The 20,971-nt window shown below is 40.8% G+C and overlaps 1 protein-coding gene across 5 annotated transcripts in view; it reads left to right on the forward strand.

Moving 5' to 3' along the window:
• The window catches only part of LOC109430789 (WD repeat-containing protein 47-like), a 349,154-nt gene that overhangs the window by 76,254 nt on the left and 251,929 nt on the right, over window positions 1–20,971 (forward strand). For 4 of the 5 annotated variants that reach the window (XM_062852701.1, XM_062852699.1, XM_062852702.1 and 1 more), the window contains exons 3-6: window positions 6,023–6,298; window positions 6,433–6,605; window positions 15,663–16,072; window positions 17,225–17,468. In XM_062852701.1, coding sequence (XP_062708685.1) covers window positions 6,023–6,298; window positions 6,433–6,605; window positions 15,663–16,072; window positions 17,225–17,468 — 1,103 coding nt within the window. The remainder of the gene's footprint in view (window positions 1–6,022; window positions 6,299–6,432; window positions 6,606–15,662; window positions 16,073–17,224; window positions 17,469–20,971) is intronic. The other variant, XM_062852700.1, reaches the window with a different exon arrangement.

A 20,971-nucleotide genomic window follows, 5' to 3' on the forward strand; every position in this document is an offset into this window, starting at 1 on the left:
TTATTACTTTTACATGATATGTCATGTAAACTTCTGTGATATCCCACGCTCCAATTATGTGCATCATATGGCACAGAACTTTACACTCTTTTTTCGATCTGTGTACCAACTGAGCCAATTTAACAGCTTGAAAGGACTGAAGCTAAACACTGCGCCTCAACACCTTTGACTGAGGTGATTCCTTCTTGGTGGTAAACCTCCTATTGGAATTCTTGGTTGAACCCCTGCGGGAATTCTGGTCGAAATTATAGATAAATTTTCGGAGGTACACCTAGAGGAATGGCCGGTAAAACTTCAGTTCTCGGTAGAATACCTACAAGAATTACCCATGGTGCTCCTAGAGGAATTTGAGGTGGATCCCTGAGAGGATTTCCTGAGGAACTCCTATAGGTATTCCCGTTGATACTCACGAGGGGATTCCTGAGAAAACTTCAAGAGAAATGTATGGCGATACTTCTAGAGCGATTCTCGGTGGACCTTCAACAGAATTCATAGATGGAACTCCTGCGGGAATTTGTGTTGGTACTCTTGATATAATACCAGTAGAATTCCTATAAAACTTCTTGTGCAGTTCCCGCTGGCATTCCTAAAAGAATTTGCGGTGGAACTCCTAATAAACTATCAGTGGAAATCCTACAGAAATAAGACAACATCCATTTATTACGTAACGCTAAAATCGACCTTTTTCACCCCCGCTCCGTAACGCTTTTTTGTATGAAAATCCTTATTTTTTATATGTAACGCTTGACCGTACTCACCCCTCCCCCTAAAACGTTACGTAATTTGTGGATGGCACCTAACCTGTAGAACTCCTGCTGATATACGTGATGAAATTTGAAGAGGAATTTACATAGACATTACTAGTGGATCTTCTTCAGAAATTTCAGGTAGGAGGAGAATTTCTGATCCAACTTCTAGAATAATTGGAAGCTCCCAGCGGAACTCCTGTTGGAATTCCCTGTTAACCAGCTATAGCAATTCCAAGTGAAACTCCTGAGGGAAACCGCGTCGAAATTCCTGTAGAAATTTCTGTTGGACTCCTAGAGGGATTTACAGTGGCATTTCTAGAGAAATACCCTGTGGAACGCCTTGAGGAATTCTACAAGAATTCGCAATAGAACTCCTATACTGCCTATCATCGCATATTAGTCCCACATTTGTTAGGTTTCCTATTCATATACGACAGTTTTGCGATAATAGGCAGTATGGGTGTTCCCGATTGAACTCATAGGGAATTTTTCTGTGGAAGTTTCAGAGAATTTCTCATTGCAACTTCTAAAACCTAGAGGAATTTCTGCGAGACTTCCCTGTAGAACAGCTACAAAAATTTCCAGTGAAACATAAAAAGTTCTCGGTAGGATTTCTACAGAAATTATCGGTAGAACTCTTTGAGAAATTCTCACAGAAGTACAAATATGAATTCCCGGTGGAACTCTCAGAATATTGGCCTGCGGAACTCTTAAAGAAATGATTGTTAGAACTCCTAGAGAAATTATCTTTTGAACCCTTGGAGGAATCCCTGGTGGCACTCCTATCGACTGCTAGAAAAACTCCCAAAGCAACTACCACAGGAATTCCCTGTGGAGCTCCTGGAGGAACTTCTAACGAAACTCCTAGAAAACTTGCCTCAGTTTTTGGTAGTGTTCAACAGATACATTGTTTGCTTCAATTTAGGATTCGCGAGCGTTTCTGAAATCTCACGAACACGATTATGCATCCGGAATTTTTTTTTCTCTTTGATGAGCTGTCGAATGCCTACGTTTGTTGCAAAAACATAAATGTTACACAATACGGGTTTCTCCGGTGGTCACTGCGAATAACAGGCATGAAAATAGATGATGATTGAACCATGGTTTCGGAATAACATAATTCATCGAAGTTCGTTGTCGTTACCTAATTGGCAACCTTTCGCAATCCCTGGAGGAGTTATACAAAATGATAATAGTGAATAACATTTGTGGGTTTTCAAGCACTAGTTATATTATAAAAAAACAACTTTTCGGATGTGAGTGGAGCGGACCTGGTGTGATGGTTTGCACACTTGACTATCATGCCGAGGACCTGGGATCGAATCCCACTTCCGACAAACTCACAAAAATGTGAGTTCTTTCTTCGGAAGGGAAGTAAAGCGTGGGTCCCAAGATGAACTATTAAAATAATTGGGCGACAATAAATAATTAATGGCTGAATAAATAATGTTTGTCCATACACGGACTCTTATCCGATAACATCTACGCCTACAACGGCGAAGAGGGCGGAACTCGGGATAGGTCACTCTTTCGCAGAATGTTCACTATACTGCGGGTTTATGGTTGGTAACGCACTACATTGCGTCACTTGTCCTAACAACGTGTATTCACGGCCGGGGACCGGACAAAGAGATCGTAATAACTGGTGTGAGAATTCAATGGAATTTTTGGCTACCCTAAAAGTGAGGTGTATAGTGATGCACTATGGATCAGATTGTGTTCTGTGGTGATACAAATTTGGGTTGTGTGAGTTCAAATACATTTTCAATTGCAATGGACGCAACAATGCCTAATCAATATTTACATGAATACTTTCCCTCTTCCCAAAAATACGTAAAAGGGTCACGATCACTTGTTTGGTTGCAAAGTTATAGTTTGTCAAAGTTAGGATCACTAAAAGGCTCCTGGTGGCCACAGTGACCTATTCGATTTTTTTCCGGAGGTTTTCAAAACTGTGTCCATTTCATTTGAGTCAATGAGAGCCAAAATCGGCCGAACCTCTTATTGTTGCGAGCTGTCCGAAGTTTGGGATCGAACACGATTCTAAGGTCTTATATGTCGGTTGTTTTATAGGACCACCTCTTTTTTTATATATAGAATGAGAAAATCTGCAACAGATACCCAAGAGGTGGTTCCTCGGGTGATGTGGGGATCGACCCACTAAAAACTCATTCTCTCTCTTACTTACCTTCGCGGTACGCCCGTTAGGGATAACTTCGAGAAGGGGGGGACCGTACATGAGTACACTCTGATAGTAAGCGTTCCACCAGCTACCGCCTTAAGTTGTTCACTCTCCCCTGGAGGCTCGGGTCCTGGCTAGTACTTAGACTACCCATTGAACTCAAGCTCCTGGATGAGGAAGGGGGGCCAACTCAACAAGCTGTTGTTCGGCTCGCCATTTATTCTGTAGTTCAAGTACGATTCGAGAAACCGTGGAAGTAACGCAGTCCCACTTGTCCGCCCCCATACACATCCTTTCAACAATGTTGTCAGGCGTGATATCTCTACCGCATACCTCCTGCATACTCGACCTTTGCTCCACGACACGTGGACATTCGAAGAGCACATGTTCCGCGGTCTCGTCGCAGTCTGCACACTCCGGACATGCGGGGGAGCCTGCATGTCCGAATCTGTTCAGATACCACCTAGCACCCATGGCCTGACAGAAAAAGCACACATACCGCGTCCTTTGAGACCGTGCAGTATGCGCTCACCATCCTAAAGGAACATCAGCCTGTGGGTACTCTCAAGTCGCTTCCCGTTTCGATTAACCACTAGCGCCTTCGACCATGCAGCGGCGCCATAGCGTAGTATGGAGACCGCTACTGCCGCGAGCAGCTTACGCTTACTCGAGACTATTGCCGAGCTATTTGACATTATCTTTGACAATTCCATTATCGCCTTTTTGCAGGCATATTCTACGTGGCTTCCGAATTTCAGCTTATCGTCGATCATAACCCCCAACTGCTTCAGTGAGCGCTTAGAGTTGATCGTGCATCCACCTGTGGTGACCACTGCCTGCTGTTCAGACTTGCGGTTGTTTACCACCACCACCTCCGTTTTGTGGTGCGCGAGTGCCAAATGTCATCCAATCCTCCACTATGCCAATTGCGTGAGTTGCTGTCAGTTCCACTTCCTCTATCGACTCGCCGTATACCACGAGGGTAATATCATCGGCGAAGCCGACCAGCTTTACGCCCGGTGGAAGTTTGAGCCTCAATACGCCATCATGCGCCGCGTTCCATAGTACCGGGCCCAAGATGGACCCCTGCGGTGATGTTGTAGCTCCTCTCGCCTTCCTCGGTGTCATAGATTAGCACCCTATTCTAGAAGTAGCTCTCCAATATCCGGCATAGGCTAACCGGGACTCCTAGGTGGTGTATTGCGCACTCAATGGCGGTTCAGCTGACGCTGTTGAACGCATTCTTAACGTCCAGCGTGACGACCGCGCAATAGCGGATTCCTGTTCGCTTCTTTTGGAGCGCTATCTCGGCCGTTTTGGTTACAGCCCTAATAGGGTCCACCGTCGATCGACCCTTCCGGAAGCCGAACTGGTTATCCGAGAGACCAGAGTCATCGGGTTTCTCGGTATAGACCATCAGCCTTGACAAAATGATCCGTTCCAACAGTTTTCCGGCGGGGTCCAGCAGACAGATAGGCCTGTATGCCGACGGGTCGCCAGGTGGCTTCCCGGGTTTGGGTAGTAGAACCAACCTTTGCCTTTTCCACCTCTCGGGAAATTCGCCTCTGTCTAGGCACATCTGCATAGCCGTTCTGAACATGTCAGGCTTAGCCTCGATGGCCGTCTTGATGGCTAATGTCGGGATACCGTCCGGACCCGGAGCCTTGTTCAACTTAAGCGACTTCGCTATTGCAATGAGTTCGTCGTTCGTCACCGGGGCTACTTCGCTATGGCCGGTTTGGCTATAGGGAACGGGGTCCCATGGTCTTGTACCGTGACGAGGGAACAGCGTTTCCACGATCTTCTGCAGCATCTCTGGGGAGCGTTCTGGGGGTGCTGACGCGCCCTTCGTTTTGGCCATGACTACTCTGTAGGCATCATCCCATGGGGTCGTGTTGGCTGCCTGGCACGCCCGCTTACGAGTCTTAATCTCTTTATTCAGTGCCAGTTTAGCCGCCCTGTAGGCCTCGCTTCGTTCAATTTTATTCTCATCGGTACGAGCACTTTGCATCCTCCTTCTAGCTCTTAAACAGGATGCGCGGAGTTCTGCGATTTCTGGACACCACCAGTACACCGGTTTGCGTCCATTTCTGGGTAGGAATCGCCTTGGCATAGCGGCGTCACATGCACTGCTTAGGGTTCCGACTAGATCATCGCTGGATAGATCGTCGGTGTTGATGGAAACCCAGGCACAGTGGACACAATTACACTACCGTTCGACCGGACAATACCCGTCTCGGGATTCGCGTGATACGAAGAAAGAATTAAGTACGCGGAATACGTTTGTCAACAAACATCTTTACTTTGCAACGAACTAGTACGGACTAAGCAATAACAAACATTTTCGTGCTCAATACATCAGCAATTATGCTTCGTTAGGTTTTCCTTTATCATACATACAAACTCAACACAAGTCGTCGTCATTAATGCCATCATTGACCGGAACCCTGTTACTCATCCACGATCGTCTTCGTTACCAGGGGGCTGTCACTATCATACTCCAACAGGTGTTACTCTCCATAAACAATCGCTCCACAAATGCCGGCTTATCGAATCGCGAAGTCAGCCATCCCCGATGACGGTCGATGACCTTCGGCTGTGGCCGTCTTCCTCCGTGTTCCACTCTGTATCGAATCGCCAGATGGTCACTATGCGTGTATCCATCGTTGACCCTCCAGTCCGAGCTAGGGTTTAGACCCGGGCTCCAGAAGGTCACATCAATGATGGACTCTGCACCATTCCTACTGTAGGTTTTTTTGTCGCCTACGTTCGTGACATCCACGTTTAGTCTAGCCATAGCTTCGAGTAAGGCCCAACCTCTCGCGATCATCCAAAGCTTTTATTTTTGAAAAAGCTTCAAACCGTTAAAATGTGTTGTTAGAATCAAAAGCAAAAGGTCAAAAAAGACCCCAAAATCTTGCTAAGATAAATCTATTTTAGAACATTCTAAGTTGAGAAACAAACTTTGTTCTAGATGGGATGTTTACACCAAGAAAGCGTCCAAAACTTGTAAATAAATTAATGAGTAAAACAAGAATACAATACCACCTCTAACGAATGTTCTGTTCTTAAACTTCCTTCAATACCGCAGGATTCACTGACTCCGACCTATCGTTACTCAGTTGGTTGCAAAGCATTCCGGCGGAAACATTCTCGGTTCCGTTCGAGCAGAAAACGCTCAACGTGGACGTGGAAAGACTGGAAAAACCTTCACTCGAAACCTCATGGACTGAACATATGCTCATCACTCCGATCAAGCCCAAAACGTTCCCCCATTCTGTGATGCCATTTACGCGGCCCCGCAGTGCAGCGGACATCATGACCCGGTCGCTGCTGCCCTCGCTGGACGCCGTATCAACCTGTCTCAGTAAGTATACCCCGTTCGGCCAGTTTACTTTCCTATAATCACGTCTTGCGCTTTCTCGCGACCCCTAAGGGTCAGTAGAAGTCCTACTAACTCCCATCAGCATTCCATTGAAATCTATTTTATTCCCGTTTCAGATCCCAAAGCACCAAACGAATCGTTTCCCATGTCCCGTTCGAGTTTCGCCAGTTTCCACTTGACCGGGATTAAGCCAACGAGCGGCAAAATGATGACCTCGAGTGTGGATCGGCTGTTCGAGAACGGCGACGGCGGCGACGTCTACCGGAGCAGCAACTTTAGTGAATATCAGGTTCGTACGTACCAGCAGACTTGTTGTAGCTGGTGGGTAGGCTGTGCTAGTCTGACTGCCCTAGCAAAGCTTGACAGCAAATTGAAAACTAATTTTGATGTTGTGATATTGCAAATTATGATAACTCAGGTTGTTGTCATTTTGGTCGTTTTAACGGTTAAAACATCAAAGATGAGAGCAGAAAAATGTTCCCGTAACAGCAAGCTGAAAACAATTCCTGCCATCAGTGATATCAAATTGATAACTGTTTTTGCTATCAGTGCGAAAAAATGGAAAAATCGTGAAATGCAGAGTTTTTCGAATTATATGAAAACTTAAATGCAATATTGTAAATGCACTGATGGTATAGCATTAGTTGTATTATACAAGGTTGCCTAGAAGTTTTGAAATTACTTAAAAACTTTAATATTTATAATAAGTTGAAGTGACAGCAAAACAAAATAAAAATTTGAAAGCAAATTGAATCAAGACAATCTGATATCAAAATGTGATATCAATTTGCTGCTGATTACAAGTCGTGTTTTCAATTTGCTATCATTTTGTTGTTAGACTTTGCTCGGGTGGGCTGTCAGTTCTGCGTTTCGCGTGCAAGCATGGAATAGCTTATTATTATGCAACTAGGATTCGATTCCCCCATGCTCTGTGCCGGCATCCACCTAGATTAGCTCGCAGGCGTAATATCCAAACCTGAATGAAAGTATGCTAACAGCTTTTTTTGAACGAGTTTTTCCTGTGTCAAATAATTCTTCTCCCTTCTGGGTTAGGCGCTTTCAGTAACCATCCTCTGGCGGGCGGTGAATGCTGAATGAATCAATAATTTACAAGAAGGTGGAATTAGGGTTGCTCGAATTATCGGTCGAAATAGCTTATTCGGTTCCTAATTTGAGCCCGAGCTTTTTTATGTTTTTGTTCATTTGGTTGAAAACTGAGATTGCTCAATCTCTTATAATAGCATAGAATAAAAAGGTTGGCACCCTAACGCACATGTAGTAAAGTTACGTTCATGCCGGGTACACAGGACCGTTCTTATCTGCAATCCGGTTATTGCTACTATACGAACGTGGGTGCCAAAGAGGAAAAAAGCTATCTCAAGCTTCTCAACGACATGTTTGTTTGCAAGCTCTGTCGCATAAAGGACATGGTGAAACTGTCTCAGTGGGGAAATTGTTTGTACTGTTTACTTTCACTTGTTCTATTCAAAGCTCGACGGTTGTGTCGTATGCGGCTTAGGACAACGAAAAACGTTCTGGATTAAATGGTGTCGACGGTCTCCGCACCGTTGATGTGTACATACGTAACAGTATATTTTAAAGAGCAGGTCTTGTTCCACCATCCATCATGTTCTGTGATATATTCGTGTTGACAGGGAGCAGTGAATCTTGCCTGATACTGTGTACTCAAGATATGATTTGGACTGTTTGCACGAACCGATGTGTACAAACAAACTAGCGACAGAATGTAGAACGCTTTTAGCGTCGCATTCGATGTAAGTTACAGATTTTTTTATACATTTTTTTATACATTGATGTGAAAATCCATTCATTCATCGTTTTTAGTCGATTCGGTGCCACTGTTGATGAACTAGTTCCCATCATTAATCGATTGGACCAATGTAGATGCTATCGCCTTCCAGACTCTTGATACTAGACAGTGTAACATAGACGTTTTTTTTTTGCTCCCAACTGTCGTCACCATCATCAATTCACAGGAAATTACTCTTGCCGTTCACGTGCTCTATCTTGCTGGTGAGGATTGGATCCTTGCAGTCCCGGTTTGGTGTACTCGCTTGCATGCCAATGTTGCAAGCATATGTACTTGCTTGGCCGTGCTTGTGTTATATATTGCGGCGAGAAAAATGTCGTTATTTTGGCGAAAGTGCTTGATTCGTGTACATTTTGGCAATTTTTGCGCTGTTATTAACAATCTTCATGATCAACAATATCGCTACTCTCCGTTCAGGAGCTCGTTCCGGTCGTTATTTGCTATGATTGAAGAAAAAGGAAAAGCGGGTGAATGTAGTAGATAGTTGAAGTTTATTATGCAGTTTCTGGCAAATGATTTGTACACAGTTCGACACTAAAAAAACGCCCCAAAATTTGGTTTTAGACTCTGTTGAAATCTATGACAAGCAGACAACCCTTCATCATGTCGCTGTTGTAAAACTCGAATGAACTTGACCGTTCATTCGAAACCTTCATGCAGTTTTGTGGGTATTCCGTCCATAGTTGCTTTGACCAACTTAGTAATCTTCCCGGGAAAGCCTGTCGAGTCCATCATTTGTACACTCTCGTGTGCCACTTTGAAGTCGATTTCCGGCATTCTGATGGATTTTCCTTACGATGAAAATTTTGTAGCTTTTCAATCGACGCTGACGAGATTTCTTCCCACAAATTGATTGGTACGATTGGTTGGGTAATAAAAACTCTAAATACAAAACCTCGAATGCCAAACTATCGTTATTTTTAGCGCCGGAGGGTTTTCTTAACTTTAGCCTAGGAATCGGTTCACTCCTATCCTCTGCTGCACTGACACTGACTACTTTTATTCCCCCATACGAATTCCATCAGACATTGCTCTCGAGACTCCTTCTGGAATTTCTACTTGAATTTATCTAGGGAATCTTTTAGAGATTTCTTTAGCGTCTCCTGAGATTAGGGACATCGTTGAAAATGTTTTCAAAGGTTCCTCCTGGATTTTTTCAGTGATTTCTCCTGGGATTACTTCTAGATGTGGAATCTCGATCGCATTTGCTTCCAACTTTCCTTTCATTCGGTTGGTCAACTTTTCAGTACACTGGCTACGCATGGTCTTTGACTGTCGCACTTACACAGGGTAAGAACTCAACCGAGAGCCTAACACTCTCTATCTTACTCAATCCCTCTCCTTCTTAGGAACCACAAGTATTGTCCAGTGGAGAACTCTAGGAGAATACAATATCGCATTTAAAGACAAAACACGGTGTGCCAAAAACCGTTATTAACAAATAAAAATGTCCACCCAAATGGCACCCGGCATTCGAAAGATATGCTATTCTAGTATCTCCTCTGGAAATTTGAAAATGTTTCATCGAGGGAAACTAAAGTTTTTGTGATTTGAAGATTTTGAGCCATTTCTATAGGATTTTCTTATATGAGTAAATATAATACGCTCCGTGTGCCTATTACACTATTAACAACTATTAACAAATAAAAATGTACTCCAAACTAACACCCGGCATTCGAAAGATATACTATTCTAGTATCTCCTCCGAAAATTTGAAAATGTTTTATCGAGGCAATCCAAAGATTTTACTGTTTGAAGATTTTCCTCTATTCTCATAGAATTAGCTCATATATGGCAATATTGTCATAAGATGTTTCATTGGATCTTCAAACCATAAACAAATATTAATAAGTTTCACAAACACCATTCCAAAGATACAACATTCAAACAACTTCTCTGAAAATTTGACAACATTTCATTGAAACGATCGCAAATTACAGTGGTTTGAAAATATAAGATATGATAAAGTATATTGAAAATATAGCAACTTCATAGAATATTATTCCAATTTCTCATGTTAATCATTCCTTGCAATGAATATATATTTTTTAACTCATCTACAACTGTGATTATATACAGCGGTCGTTTGCTCGTTGCAAAATGTTTACTTTGCAACGAGCGAATGTCATTCGCTAATTGCAACGTCACTTTGACACTAAAGTGCATTGAAAGGCACTGACAGCATGACTGACAGCACGAATTTGACACTTGATTGCTTTTGAAGTTGCAAAAACTTATCAAATTTTGCAATCAGCGGATTTGCAACTAAAAAGCATTGCAAAGAGTGAACGGCACATTTTTTGCGATACTGTTATAAAACTCAGTAGGTGATTTTAACGTGTTTATAGATAAAGTTATATATCTCCAATGAAATTGAAATCAAAGCTTAAAATTGTTGTTACTGATGATCATTCAAATGTAAAATTTCTAAATTCACGGAAAACACGTTAGTAACATGACGTATAAAAGCTGGAAAGTAAAATGATTAGCATTTAGGTTTACTTTAAAAGGTTCAATATCTTAAACATTATACCAACGATTTACAAAGCTTCCTAGGAATACCAAAACTTTGGGCTGTTAATTCACTTTAACTCTCGTTTCACCATGAAACATTTTCAAATTCATCGACAAGATACCAACATATTTATAACGTGCTTGAAAACAAAATAAAAACCAGGTGTCAAACTCTTAGAAAGTTTATGTAATCAACGCTCACGGCGTGCCACATTTTTATTTGTATTCGAGTAGCAGGTAGAGCTTTGAAACATTAATAGATTCTCGAACTACGGTAATTGAAATTTTCAGAGAAGTTGCTGGAATATTTATTGTACTTTTAGAATAGGTGAAACTCATGACACCGTTCATCACTAGTTCATAACGGATGAGAAAAAAATAATAGGGGTTTGGGACCCAAGAAACTCTAATGCGTATATCAATTGAACACCCCAAGATCTCAATTCAAACTTCTGTCTTGAACTGTGAAGTCCCATTCAAATATTTTTCGAAAATTCTTCCACTATGACACTTATAGGGTTATAAAATCCTGTTCTTTTTTTTTCTCATCTCATATTACGAAGTTTTTTTTTAAATATTGCTGAGCAGTGTTATTATTTGTTTATAATATGAAGAGCAATATTTCCATATATGAGCTAATTCTATGAAAATAGAGGAAAATCTTCAAACAGTAAAAACTTTGGTTTCCCTCGATGAAACATTTTCAGGAGATACTAGAATAGTATATCTTTCGAATGCCGGGCGTTAGTTTGGACTACATTTTCATTAGTAAATAGTGGTATCAGGCACACCGTGCGTTCATATTTGCTCATATAAGAAAATCCTATAGAAATAGCTCAAAATCTTCAAATCACAAAAACTTTAGTTTCCCTCGATGAAACATTTTCAAACTTTCAGAGGAGATACTAGAATAGCATATCTTTCGAATGCCGGGTGCCATTTGGGTGGACATTTTTCTTTGTTAATAACGGTTTTTGGCACACCGTGAAAAGTCTTGGAATCCTAGCTCAATATTATGTGTAATTTATTCCTGAAGATGGAAGGTGATAGCTCTACTGTATTTCAAACGACCCATTCCAAGGATGCCTGTTCATACACGAACATCCTGAAGTCGCTATCAGATACAGCAAGCCCTGCATTATTGCATCCAGATACCAAATGCACACTTATATGAAACGCCGTGATACTTCTTGTTTCCTGTTTCAATTTTTTTTGGAACTGTCACGTATTTAGTTCAATTGTTGTAGTAATTATAAACAGAACGTTTTCGCCGATAACCATCCAAGGTAGCGTTGACTGACTTTACTTCTGGTCTCACCTCCATCACTAATACAGGGGATAGACAAAATGATCGGGACAGGCAACATTTTCACTTCGTAAAAAAATTTCAAATAGCTGTAACATTTCAAAATGTGCATCAAACATTCTCAAATTTTTACTGTATGATAATCAACTAGTTGTGTATCAGTGGTCGAACTTTGGAAAAGATAGGTCTATTCTGCACGAAGTTATAATGATTCTAGAAAAAAGTGTATTTATCCGATAGCCAAATTTGAGCTGTTATGTCTCCGGATTCAATGAATCGAATGCTATGAACTATATCAAATCTCAATTTGGAAACATTTACAATATTATGACATATGTTATATGCAGCGTACGCAGAATATGCCACCGCAAGCGAAAAATAGGCAACAAAGAAGACACGGCAACAACGCTTTGTTTTTTCGTTAGCAGATAATGACAAAATCGCTCCCGAGTTTGTTCACAACAAAAACGGTAGGAATATTTGTCTCATTCTATTCACATCGTGATTTTCGCATTGTTTTACAACTGAAACTCGACTCTAAGGTTTGCAAGAGTCTTAATTCATCTAATTGCTTATGAATTCGATGATGTGCGTCGAAAATTTCAGCAGAAAAGCCGGAATATCGACACATGCACGGCAAGCGATATTTGTTTTATTGCTATCATCGCCTGACATGCGTTTGTTGCGGAGCGCCTTTGTTACCAACATACACCGCTTAGGACAAAGCGTTTGTTTTTTGGTGTGATCCGTTTTTCGTACCCTGGTTATATGAGATGCATGTAAAATTAATATGGCAACACTTCCAAAAACGATCAAATTCATGATTTACAAGCCGATCTATAATGCAGGTCACATACAAAATTATTTTGTTGTAGAGAATTGGTTCCCTTCTTAAGCATGTGGCTCCCATTTTCATCATACGAAAAACAAAGGATTGAAGCACTGTTTGTTTTGTTTCTTATTTTTCTATTTTTTGTTAGAAGTGAGCACCCATGAAAATAAAAAGAATGGAATCAATCGGTGCCGTAATTGCTTGTTTTCAAATATGTAGGATGAATATGGGAGCGAGAGATTAATGATGGAACATATACCCTATATTTTTCGAAATTTGTTAGTTTTTTATTATGGAATTCTAAATAATGGACAATTCGGCTAAACGAATGTCTAGGCAAAAAATGACATTTGCAGGGTTTTTACCCTCGTTTTTGTTTCAGTGTATATGTAAGTATGATGTATCACATTTTTTTAAAACAGTACTAGATATACTATCACTTCGATAAAAAAGTTTTATCATACAATCTTTTGCATGAGTTTCCTGAAACTTTTTTGAAAATTTTTTGGCCTCGGCTAAACGAATGTCTATCACTGTATATTTTAGCGCTCGGCATTCTTTTAGTTTTTCATACGTTTTACTATGAAGAAAATTTACTTCTTCTAAGTAAAATTGCTTGGGACCCCTTGATTCCTAAAAATAAGTCGATGAATAATTTCTGTAGAAAGCGATAACATGACGAGATTTTAATATTTATTGTTATTCCTAACAAGCAATTCGGTTTTCAGTCAATAAGTATTTCCACATGACTCAGATCACTTCGCGGTCTTCGGAGGATTGGTTTCTCGTAAAATTTCCAACAGAAATCAATCATCGATTTATGTTTAGGGCTTAAGGGACAAACTGTGGCGATTTTTGAATATGTTTTTTTTAATTCAAAATATGGTTCAAATCTGTTTGATGTCTTGGGGCTATTATAAATCAATATTTTCCCCTTCATTTGGTTGAAATTATTTTTCAAACAGACCCTTTATTGCTAGTCAGGACGAGAAAAAAACAGCGAATTAACCAAAAAAATATATATCACGTTGACGTATCAGAACATTTGCTCTATAAGTATTGTTTCTATAGCTTATGAATTTCAAAGGGTTGATCATTTCATTCAAGATGTATCATCGTAGCATATCGAATATGTGTATCGTTATACATTATAAATGACCGTTCAACCTAAATAAATGATCGATGGTGCTTTTTTTAAGGCTGTTTATATTATAAGCATGATAGCTCATAATACCTAAGGTAGCACAGCACAGAACCATCTAAACGCATACACTTCCGATCAAAAGTTTGGGGTCACCCCTTCAAAAACATGTCATTTTTTTTAAGCCCATATCTTCGCCAATTTGCGTCCGATTTCAAAACCCTAGGTTTCATTCAAAAGATAATAAGTCAAAGAAACTTTGAACATGATTTAAAAGAAACTTTTTCAAAAAAAATTGTATGTAAACTTAACCCAAAGTTGGCAAATTTTCTAAAAAATGAATATAAACTTACGGCAGTGTCGTTGGAAATTGGGTCGACCAAATTTTATGATGAGAGCGGTAATGTAACCCATTTTCTATTAGCTTTCAACTGCTTTTCACAAAACTTAACTAAAAATCTAGAAAAAAAAGTTATTAAGTAAATTAATCCTTGATGTCATCGACCAAAAGTTTGTACTATATACAAAGTGGTTATCTAAATAACCCACCCTGGAATTTTAAATACAATTTTGTAATAGTCCTTATATTAACCTCACACGGTAACCTATAATGGCAATACACTGTTATAAAAGGCATTAGCTGATATTTATTATATTAATTACTTCAATGACAATGAACTGATCCAACTATTGAAAATGTATGAATATTTAGCTGTTTATTTAATTGCTATTTCTTTATTGGTATAAGAAGTGTCCAAAGTAGCCCCCGTCCGGTTCTATAGGAGATGTGTTTGGTTAGTGTATGAACAACTTTTTTTGTTTATTGATGGATTTAGTTCAAATTTAGCATACATTCTACTTACATACTCACGATTATTATGTGTAAAAATTATGAAATCCATCCACTACTCTGGAAGTTATAATGTCATAAAGTTGAAAAATCATGAAAAAGTGTATAAAGAAGCCCCGCATGACGGTACCTAGTTATTATTTATTTCCCTTACTCTTGCCTTCTATCGAAATGGATCAGAACGATAGTAAAAACGTTGTACTGAAATTGAAATCAACAGATAGTAGTTTCATTAGAATTTGACTAAATATAACAAATTCATTAGTGGAGCGGACCTGGTGTGGTGGTTAGAATACAAGACTATCGCGCCGAGGACCTGGGATCGAATCCCACTCCTGACATATATGAGTATACTCACATGTGAGTTCTTCCTTCGGAAGGGAAGTAAAACGTGGGTCCCGAAATGAACTAGCCTAGGGTTAAAAATCTCGTTAATACAGACAAAAAAAAACAAATTCTGGATGTGCGAAAAATTATAGTTGATCAACGCTACCTCGGATTACGGTAAGACTAAATTTTTTACTTGACGTATCTGCACTCTGCAGCGTACAACAAACAATATCCAGTAGATAGATTGTCGTCCATGTCCAATAGCGTGCACCACCCATGCCCATTATTGACACCTATTCCATTTATGTTGCTTGCCCCCATGCATTCCCAGTTTCAATCATTACCCGCCCGTTTAATTGCTAATAAATTAAAACCCGAACGACCCACCAGCTTCGGAATCACGTCACACCGGGCGGCTTTGTTCACTTGTTGCTCCCGAACGCCTGCCTGCCAACCAAGCTGGGGGACCAAACTGGGAATATACATATATGCATCTCTAATGTTTACCATATTCTCTCGCTTCTTTATCCCACTATCGACAGCAGGGACTTCCATCAATAGAAGAAATCGCTTCTGTGCAATCGAAATCGCCCGAACTGCAGGCCGTCGCCGGTGCAATCGTGAAAACCAACGACATTCACCAGAACAGTGCCGAGCGGGATAGTCCCAACACGAGCAACTCGACGGCGAAAAGTTCCCGCCGAGATTCGCTGACGGATAAGATTGTGACCACCAGCCAACCAGTGCCAACGGGCCTTCCGCATCATAGCCAGCAACCGCCACCGCCGCCACCCTCGATCGGTCCACCTGGGGGATCCGTGTCGGCCACCTCATCAGGCATTCATTCCGGAATCAGTGCCGGTAGCAGCAACAACAACATTCACCAAGGGCCTCCACATCCTCAGGTAGCACCACCCCCGCCTCCCATCGGGGCCATCTACGATCATCCCAAGTAAGTGTTGAATGTTTTACATATACCTAGCTAATACTGAAATGAATACAATGCTATGGTATAACTTAAAACAAAAAAAAAAAAAATGGGTAATGCATAGCTAAGTATTTATTCTTGAATTTCTGGCATTTTATATATTTGTAGTAGAATTCACAAAGGATTTTTTTTTGGGACATATTTATTCTAATTACATTCTAACGACATTCAAGAAAGTAGTAGGTAATAACCGCTTAAATTAAACTCTTCAAAGTACTTAATATAGGAAATTTTCAAATGGAATGTTATAGCAGATAAATTGTATTTGAACTTACGGAGTATTTGAAGCATTTCTAACAATTAACACATGTACCAGAATTTCCGACACCGATAAAGCACCTTTCAGAAATCCATCCAAAAATTAACCTGGAATGTTTTATCGAGTCGTTGAAAATTCGTAAAAGACTTCATACAAGATCACCCCTAGAAATTCTATGGAAATCCCGTAATTATTTCTATAAGAGTTTCCACAAGTCATTCCGTTCTCATTTTTTCCTTCTTTTTTAGGCCGGAACAAATCTCGATTTCTTCTTTTGTCACTTTGCTCCTTGACTCGTCAAAGGGGGGGGATGATAAATTGCCCAAACAATTAGGCAAAATCGTCGAACTCATCGGATTTGTTAAGAAATTTTCTCGATGACTCTAATTTCACTTCAAAATTTTAAAATTTCTTGAATAATTTATTTGTGTCCCCCCTCAAAATGTCGAATTCCGACCAAAATTTTCCGAGGGGGTGGTGACATAAGGGAAAACCGAAATTTGTGTCAGCCTTATTTGAAAAAAAGGAGAAATTCTGTCGAATTACTTACAGGATTTCCAAAAGCTTCGACTAAATCTTGGATTTCCTCACGAAATTACCTAAGTTTTTTCCTCCTGAATCTCTACTAGAAATTTGTCCAGAAATGAATGTACAATTTCAATGAATCTCCATTAAAAAATACGAAAATAAACTAAAGAATGTTGAAAGATATTCCAAAAAGCCTGCAACGATAGATTTTGTTCGTTGTAAAATTATTTCATACCAAACAGCATTAATTCTCAATGAAGTGTTTGTTTTACCGAAACAAACGGATTTATCCTCATTGTGATATTGATATCCTTTTTATTTTATTTTAGAAACAACGAATCTCTCGCCAACGGCGGAGGAGGTGGTGAGCTGTACGAAAAATTCAAACAGCAGAAGCAAAACAAGGAAAGTGATTACATCATGAACGGAAATCCGACCATCATGCCGCCGCCACCCACGTCGCACCCCCCAAGCAGCCATAGTCAGCAGAACGGAGGCGCCGGACCCGTCGGCAGCAATGGTCCTTCGCGATTATCGCACGTGACGGACGAGAGCAACGGAAAGGATTTTGAGGTGAGTGGATAGCGATTTCAGTTTTTTTTTTTTAATTTTTGGCATCTTCGTTGGTTGGCGCGAGCGGAGCAGCGTGTCTGCTTGTCTTTGACGTCATCCACTGCGAAAGCTGTATGGATACGATGGATACCGAATGCATGGATTTACCTTTGACGACTTGCGTGTTGCCTACTCGAAGGCGCAAGCACGTGCTTTCGATTGGTGTGGGGGTTACTCAATAGTATAGGGTGAATGGTCAATTGCCCTAACGATTGATCTTTGGACTTACATTTTTTATTCGCCATCATTAGTTTAATACTTTATGAAACATTTCAAGAAAGTAAAATCAGCTTCAAAATGATCATAAACATGATAATTTTTAACATTGGTATCAGTGATACAAAATGTACTGTCAAAAACTGTACTTTGCGTATGATCTTGACTTTCATACAATAAAAAAAAAACATTCACGCATGATCAGATGAAACATTCATGGGTGACTGTGACATTTTTTTTCAATCACGACAAAAAATGTAGTGAATTGGAAAATTGAATGAACTAATGAAATTCCATTGGTTCCGAAAACTGCGACGGGGCATGCATATAACTTAGGAACCGGAAGTGTGAAAAAGCGGAGACAAAGATTTTCGCATTGTGCGCTCCTCTGCTCCATTTCTGGTTATAGGGGAGCGCCCTTGGATGAACCAAACGTCAAATCCACTTTTTCTTTTCATAGAAACTCTATGAAAAGAAAAAGTGGATTTGACATTTGGTTCATCCAAGGGCGCTCCCCTATAACCAGAAATGGAGCAGAGGAACAAAAGTCAGTGGCTCCCAACTAAATAGTTACGGCCACGTTTAATGAATCAAAAAGACTCATGCCATATGGATATTTTCGGACATGGTTCATTGAGTTAATGTTGGATCCCGATATCCTAGGCCGTTTTGGAATTGAAGATGGCGCTTGGGGTTTCGGGGATAATACAGGAGCACTACTGTGGGTTTCTGAAATTCTTAAAAACACCTCTGTAACGACTCTGAAACCCACCGAAAATCCTCTGAGGATTTTTGAAATACCCCTAAAACCCCCTCGGACCCATGTAGCGCACCTTGGACTCTCCGAAGCCCCAAAAAAGCCTATGTAATGCCCCCAAAACGTTTCTGAATTTCGCTGAAAATGCTCTGAATCTTCTTGAAATGCCTATGAATTCCTCCTTAACCCAGAGGCGCCTCGTCCACATGTTCGACCTGTTCTTGGAACGGGTGTAGGCTGAGAATAAAACTCGTAAAATAATCTTTAAGTACAAAAGAATATACTAAATTTAAAACTCCCTCCGCACATACCCCATTAACAACTTGCACACAAGGCGCAAACATCGTTCCCGGTTTATGAAGAACGAAAGACGACTCCAAGCCATCCACCGGCAGAAACCATATAACAAGAGCATGCGAGAGCCAGCCTTGCGCAGCTCTCTCTTGCTCGACTCTTCGAAACTACATGCCACCGGTTCCCCGATTCATGCGAACGATGGATGCTGTTCCCAAACCAACAGTTTCCTCACTTTTTTGCCTCCGAATGGCAGTGTTCATTCGAATTCATTTCACTTTACTCTGTCGCTCATACGTTCTCTACTCGTTTAGAACCAGCAGCAGCGTTGTCAACGTTTCTTTCTATTTTTCATTTCCCGCCTGCTTCTCACGCGTACACGCACGCTAAGCGCAATCGACTAAAGTCTTTAAAATCATGTTGAAAATTCAAAGTTTTAGAATGCTAAAAAATGTATGTTGTATCGTTGTTGGAAATTAAAGGATTATTTAACAATATCTAAAAAAATGGAATAACGAACATTGATTGCACAGTATTTAATAAATACTTTGCCAGCTATGCTTACCGATCAGGTTCTCAAATGTGTGTAAATGATTGTTAGCATGCTGCTCGATATACTCTTCAGAGAAAAAAGCGATGGATACCAGAGGCACACAGCTAAACGCAAAGAGCTTCTTCAGTGGAAAGTTTACATGTGTGTAGCAAAACCAGCAATGAATGAAAGCTTGGACTGTATGGCTTCTCGGTTTGTCATTCTACGTAGGCTGAGAACAACTCGCGCAGCTAGAGTACATTTTGCATTTTGTTATGCATTATTTACATCCAGCGTGGATGAAGCTGGGGTGCCGAATGTGCTCAAGTTCGTTGGCAACGGTTTCCAAATTTTAACTTCGAGGCCATGATACGAGCTTGTGGAAATGGAGGTGGAAATTTCAAACATTTGCGGAAAAGAGAGCATGTTGGACATGATTAAAAAAAAAAAAAACAAGTATCGTCGGTGTGTGAAGAACGTTAGAAAATGACTTCCACCGAAAATGGATTTTTCTAAAAGTCTATGTGAGATACCAAACTTCGGAAGTCGCTCCAAGGCGCATCTGAATGCGAATCGCATCATTATTTGTGATGAAAATGCGGAAGATATTTTTCAGAAAATGGTTAACAAACAAACAAGAAAATAAAAATCAGCTTATGTCAAAAATCACAATACTAAAAAAATGAGCGAGCATAGTATAAAATAACTCTAATGTGTTTTCATTTAGTAAAATAGTAATCTGTAGAACAGGTCAGTCTGTTAGTCACGAGACGCCTCTGCCTTAACCTTCACGAACCCGAACCCCGCCAACTCATTTTCAAAATGCAGGCATTGCGTCAGTTTTCATCCGATTTAATATAATAACCACCACGCTCGCTCTATCAGCTAGCACCAGAAGGAGTTGCTGACAGTGGGCCCTCTAGACCTGAACATTCCGGGAGCCTCTTCAATACCTACTTTTGAGGTCAAGTTTGAAACTCCGTCCGAACCTGGGGCCACAGATTCGCATTGGCACTCTGAAAGAGACCCTCAAAGAAGGCGTTTTTGCTAGCCCTTATCTCGGTCTTCAACGACCTTGGCAGCGGCGAACATTACTCGTATTTCGTTTCACTCTTCCTGTATCTCGCTGCATTCGCCGCCTAACTCGTAGGCAGGCGCGGCGCAGGTACGCAATCACTTACGTCCACCAGTAAGCCGGTGGCCTCCCATTACTAGGGTAGACTCGCCTAGGCATGGTCGCATCGCACGCACGCGAGAGCACCTCTACCAGCCCGTGTAGGTTTCGCTTAGGGGCTGTTCATAAACCACGTAGACTTTTTGGGGGGAGGGGGGGTCTGATATGGCCAAATTTTGGTCTACGTGGTTTATGAACAGCCCCTTACGGCGGAGCGCCTCGTAAAATACTTTGTCGTTAAAGTATGATGGCCTAGCCGCCTCTTCCTCTGTTGTTGTAGTCGATATTGAAGCGAACCGCCAGGTGATCGCTGTGAGTGTAGCCATCGTCTACCCTCCAGTTCGAACTACTTGTTAGGCCAGGACTAATTTCCCAAATGGAGGAGTACGTGCCTCTGGAGCCAATCTACTGATACTTAGGCCAGAACTACAAAAAGTTACGTCGATAATCGAACCCGCTTGGTTCTGACTAAAGGATTGTTTGCAGATCAA

This window comes from Aedes albopictus, chromosome 2 (assembly GCF_035046485.1).
Source record: "Aedes albopictus strain Foshan chromosome 2, AalbF5, whole genome shotgun sequence".
NCBI lineage: Eukaryota > Metazoa > Arthropoda > Insecta > Diptera > Culicidae > Aedes > Aedes albopictus.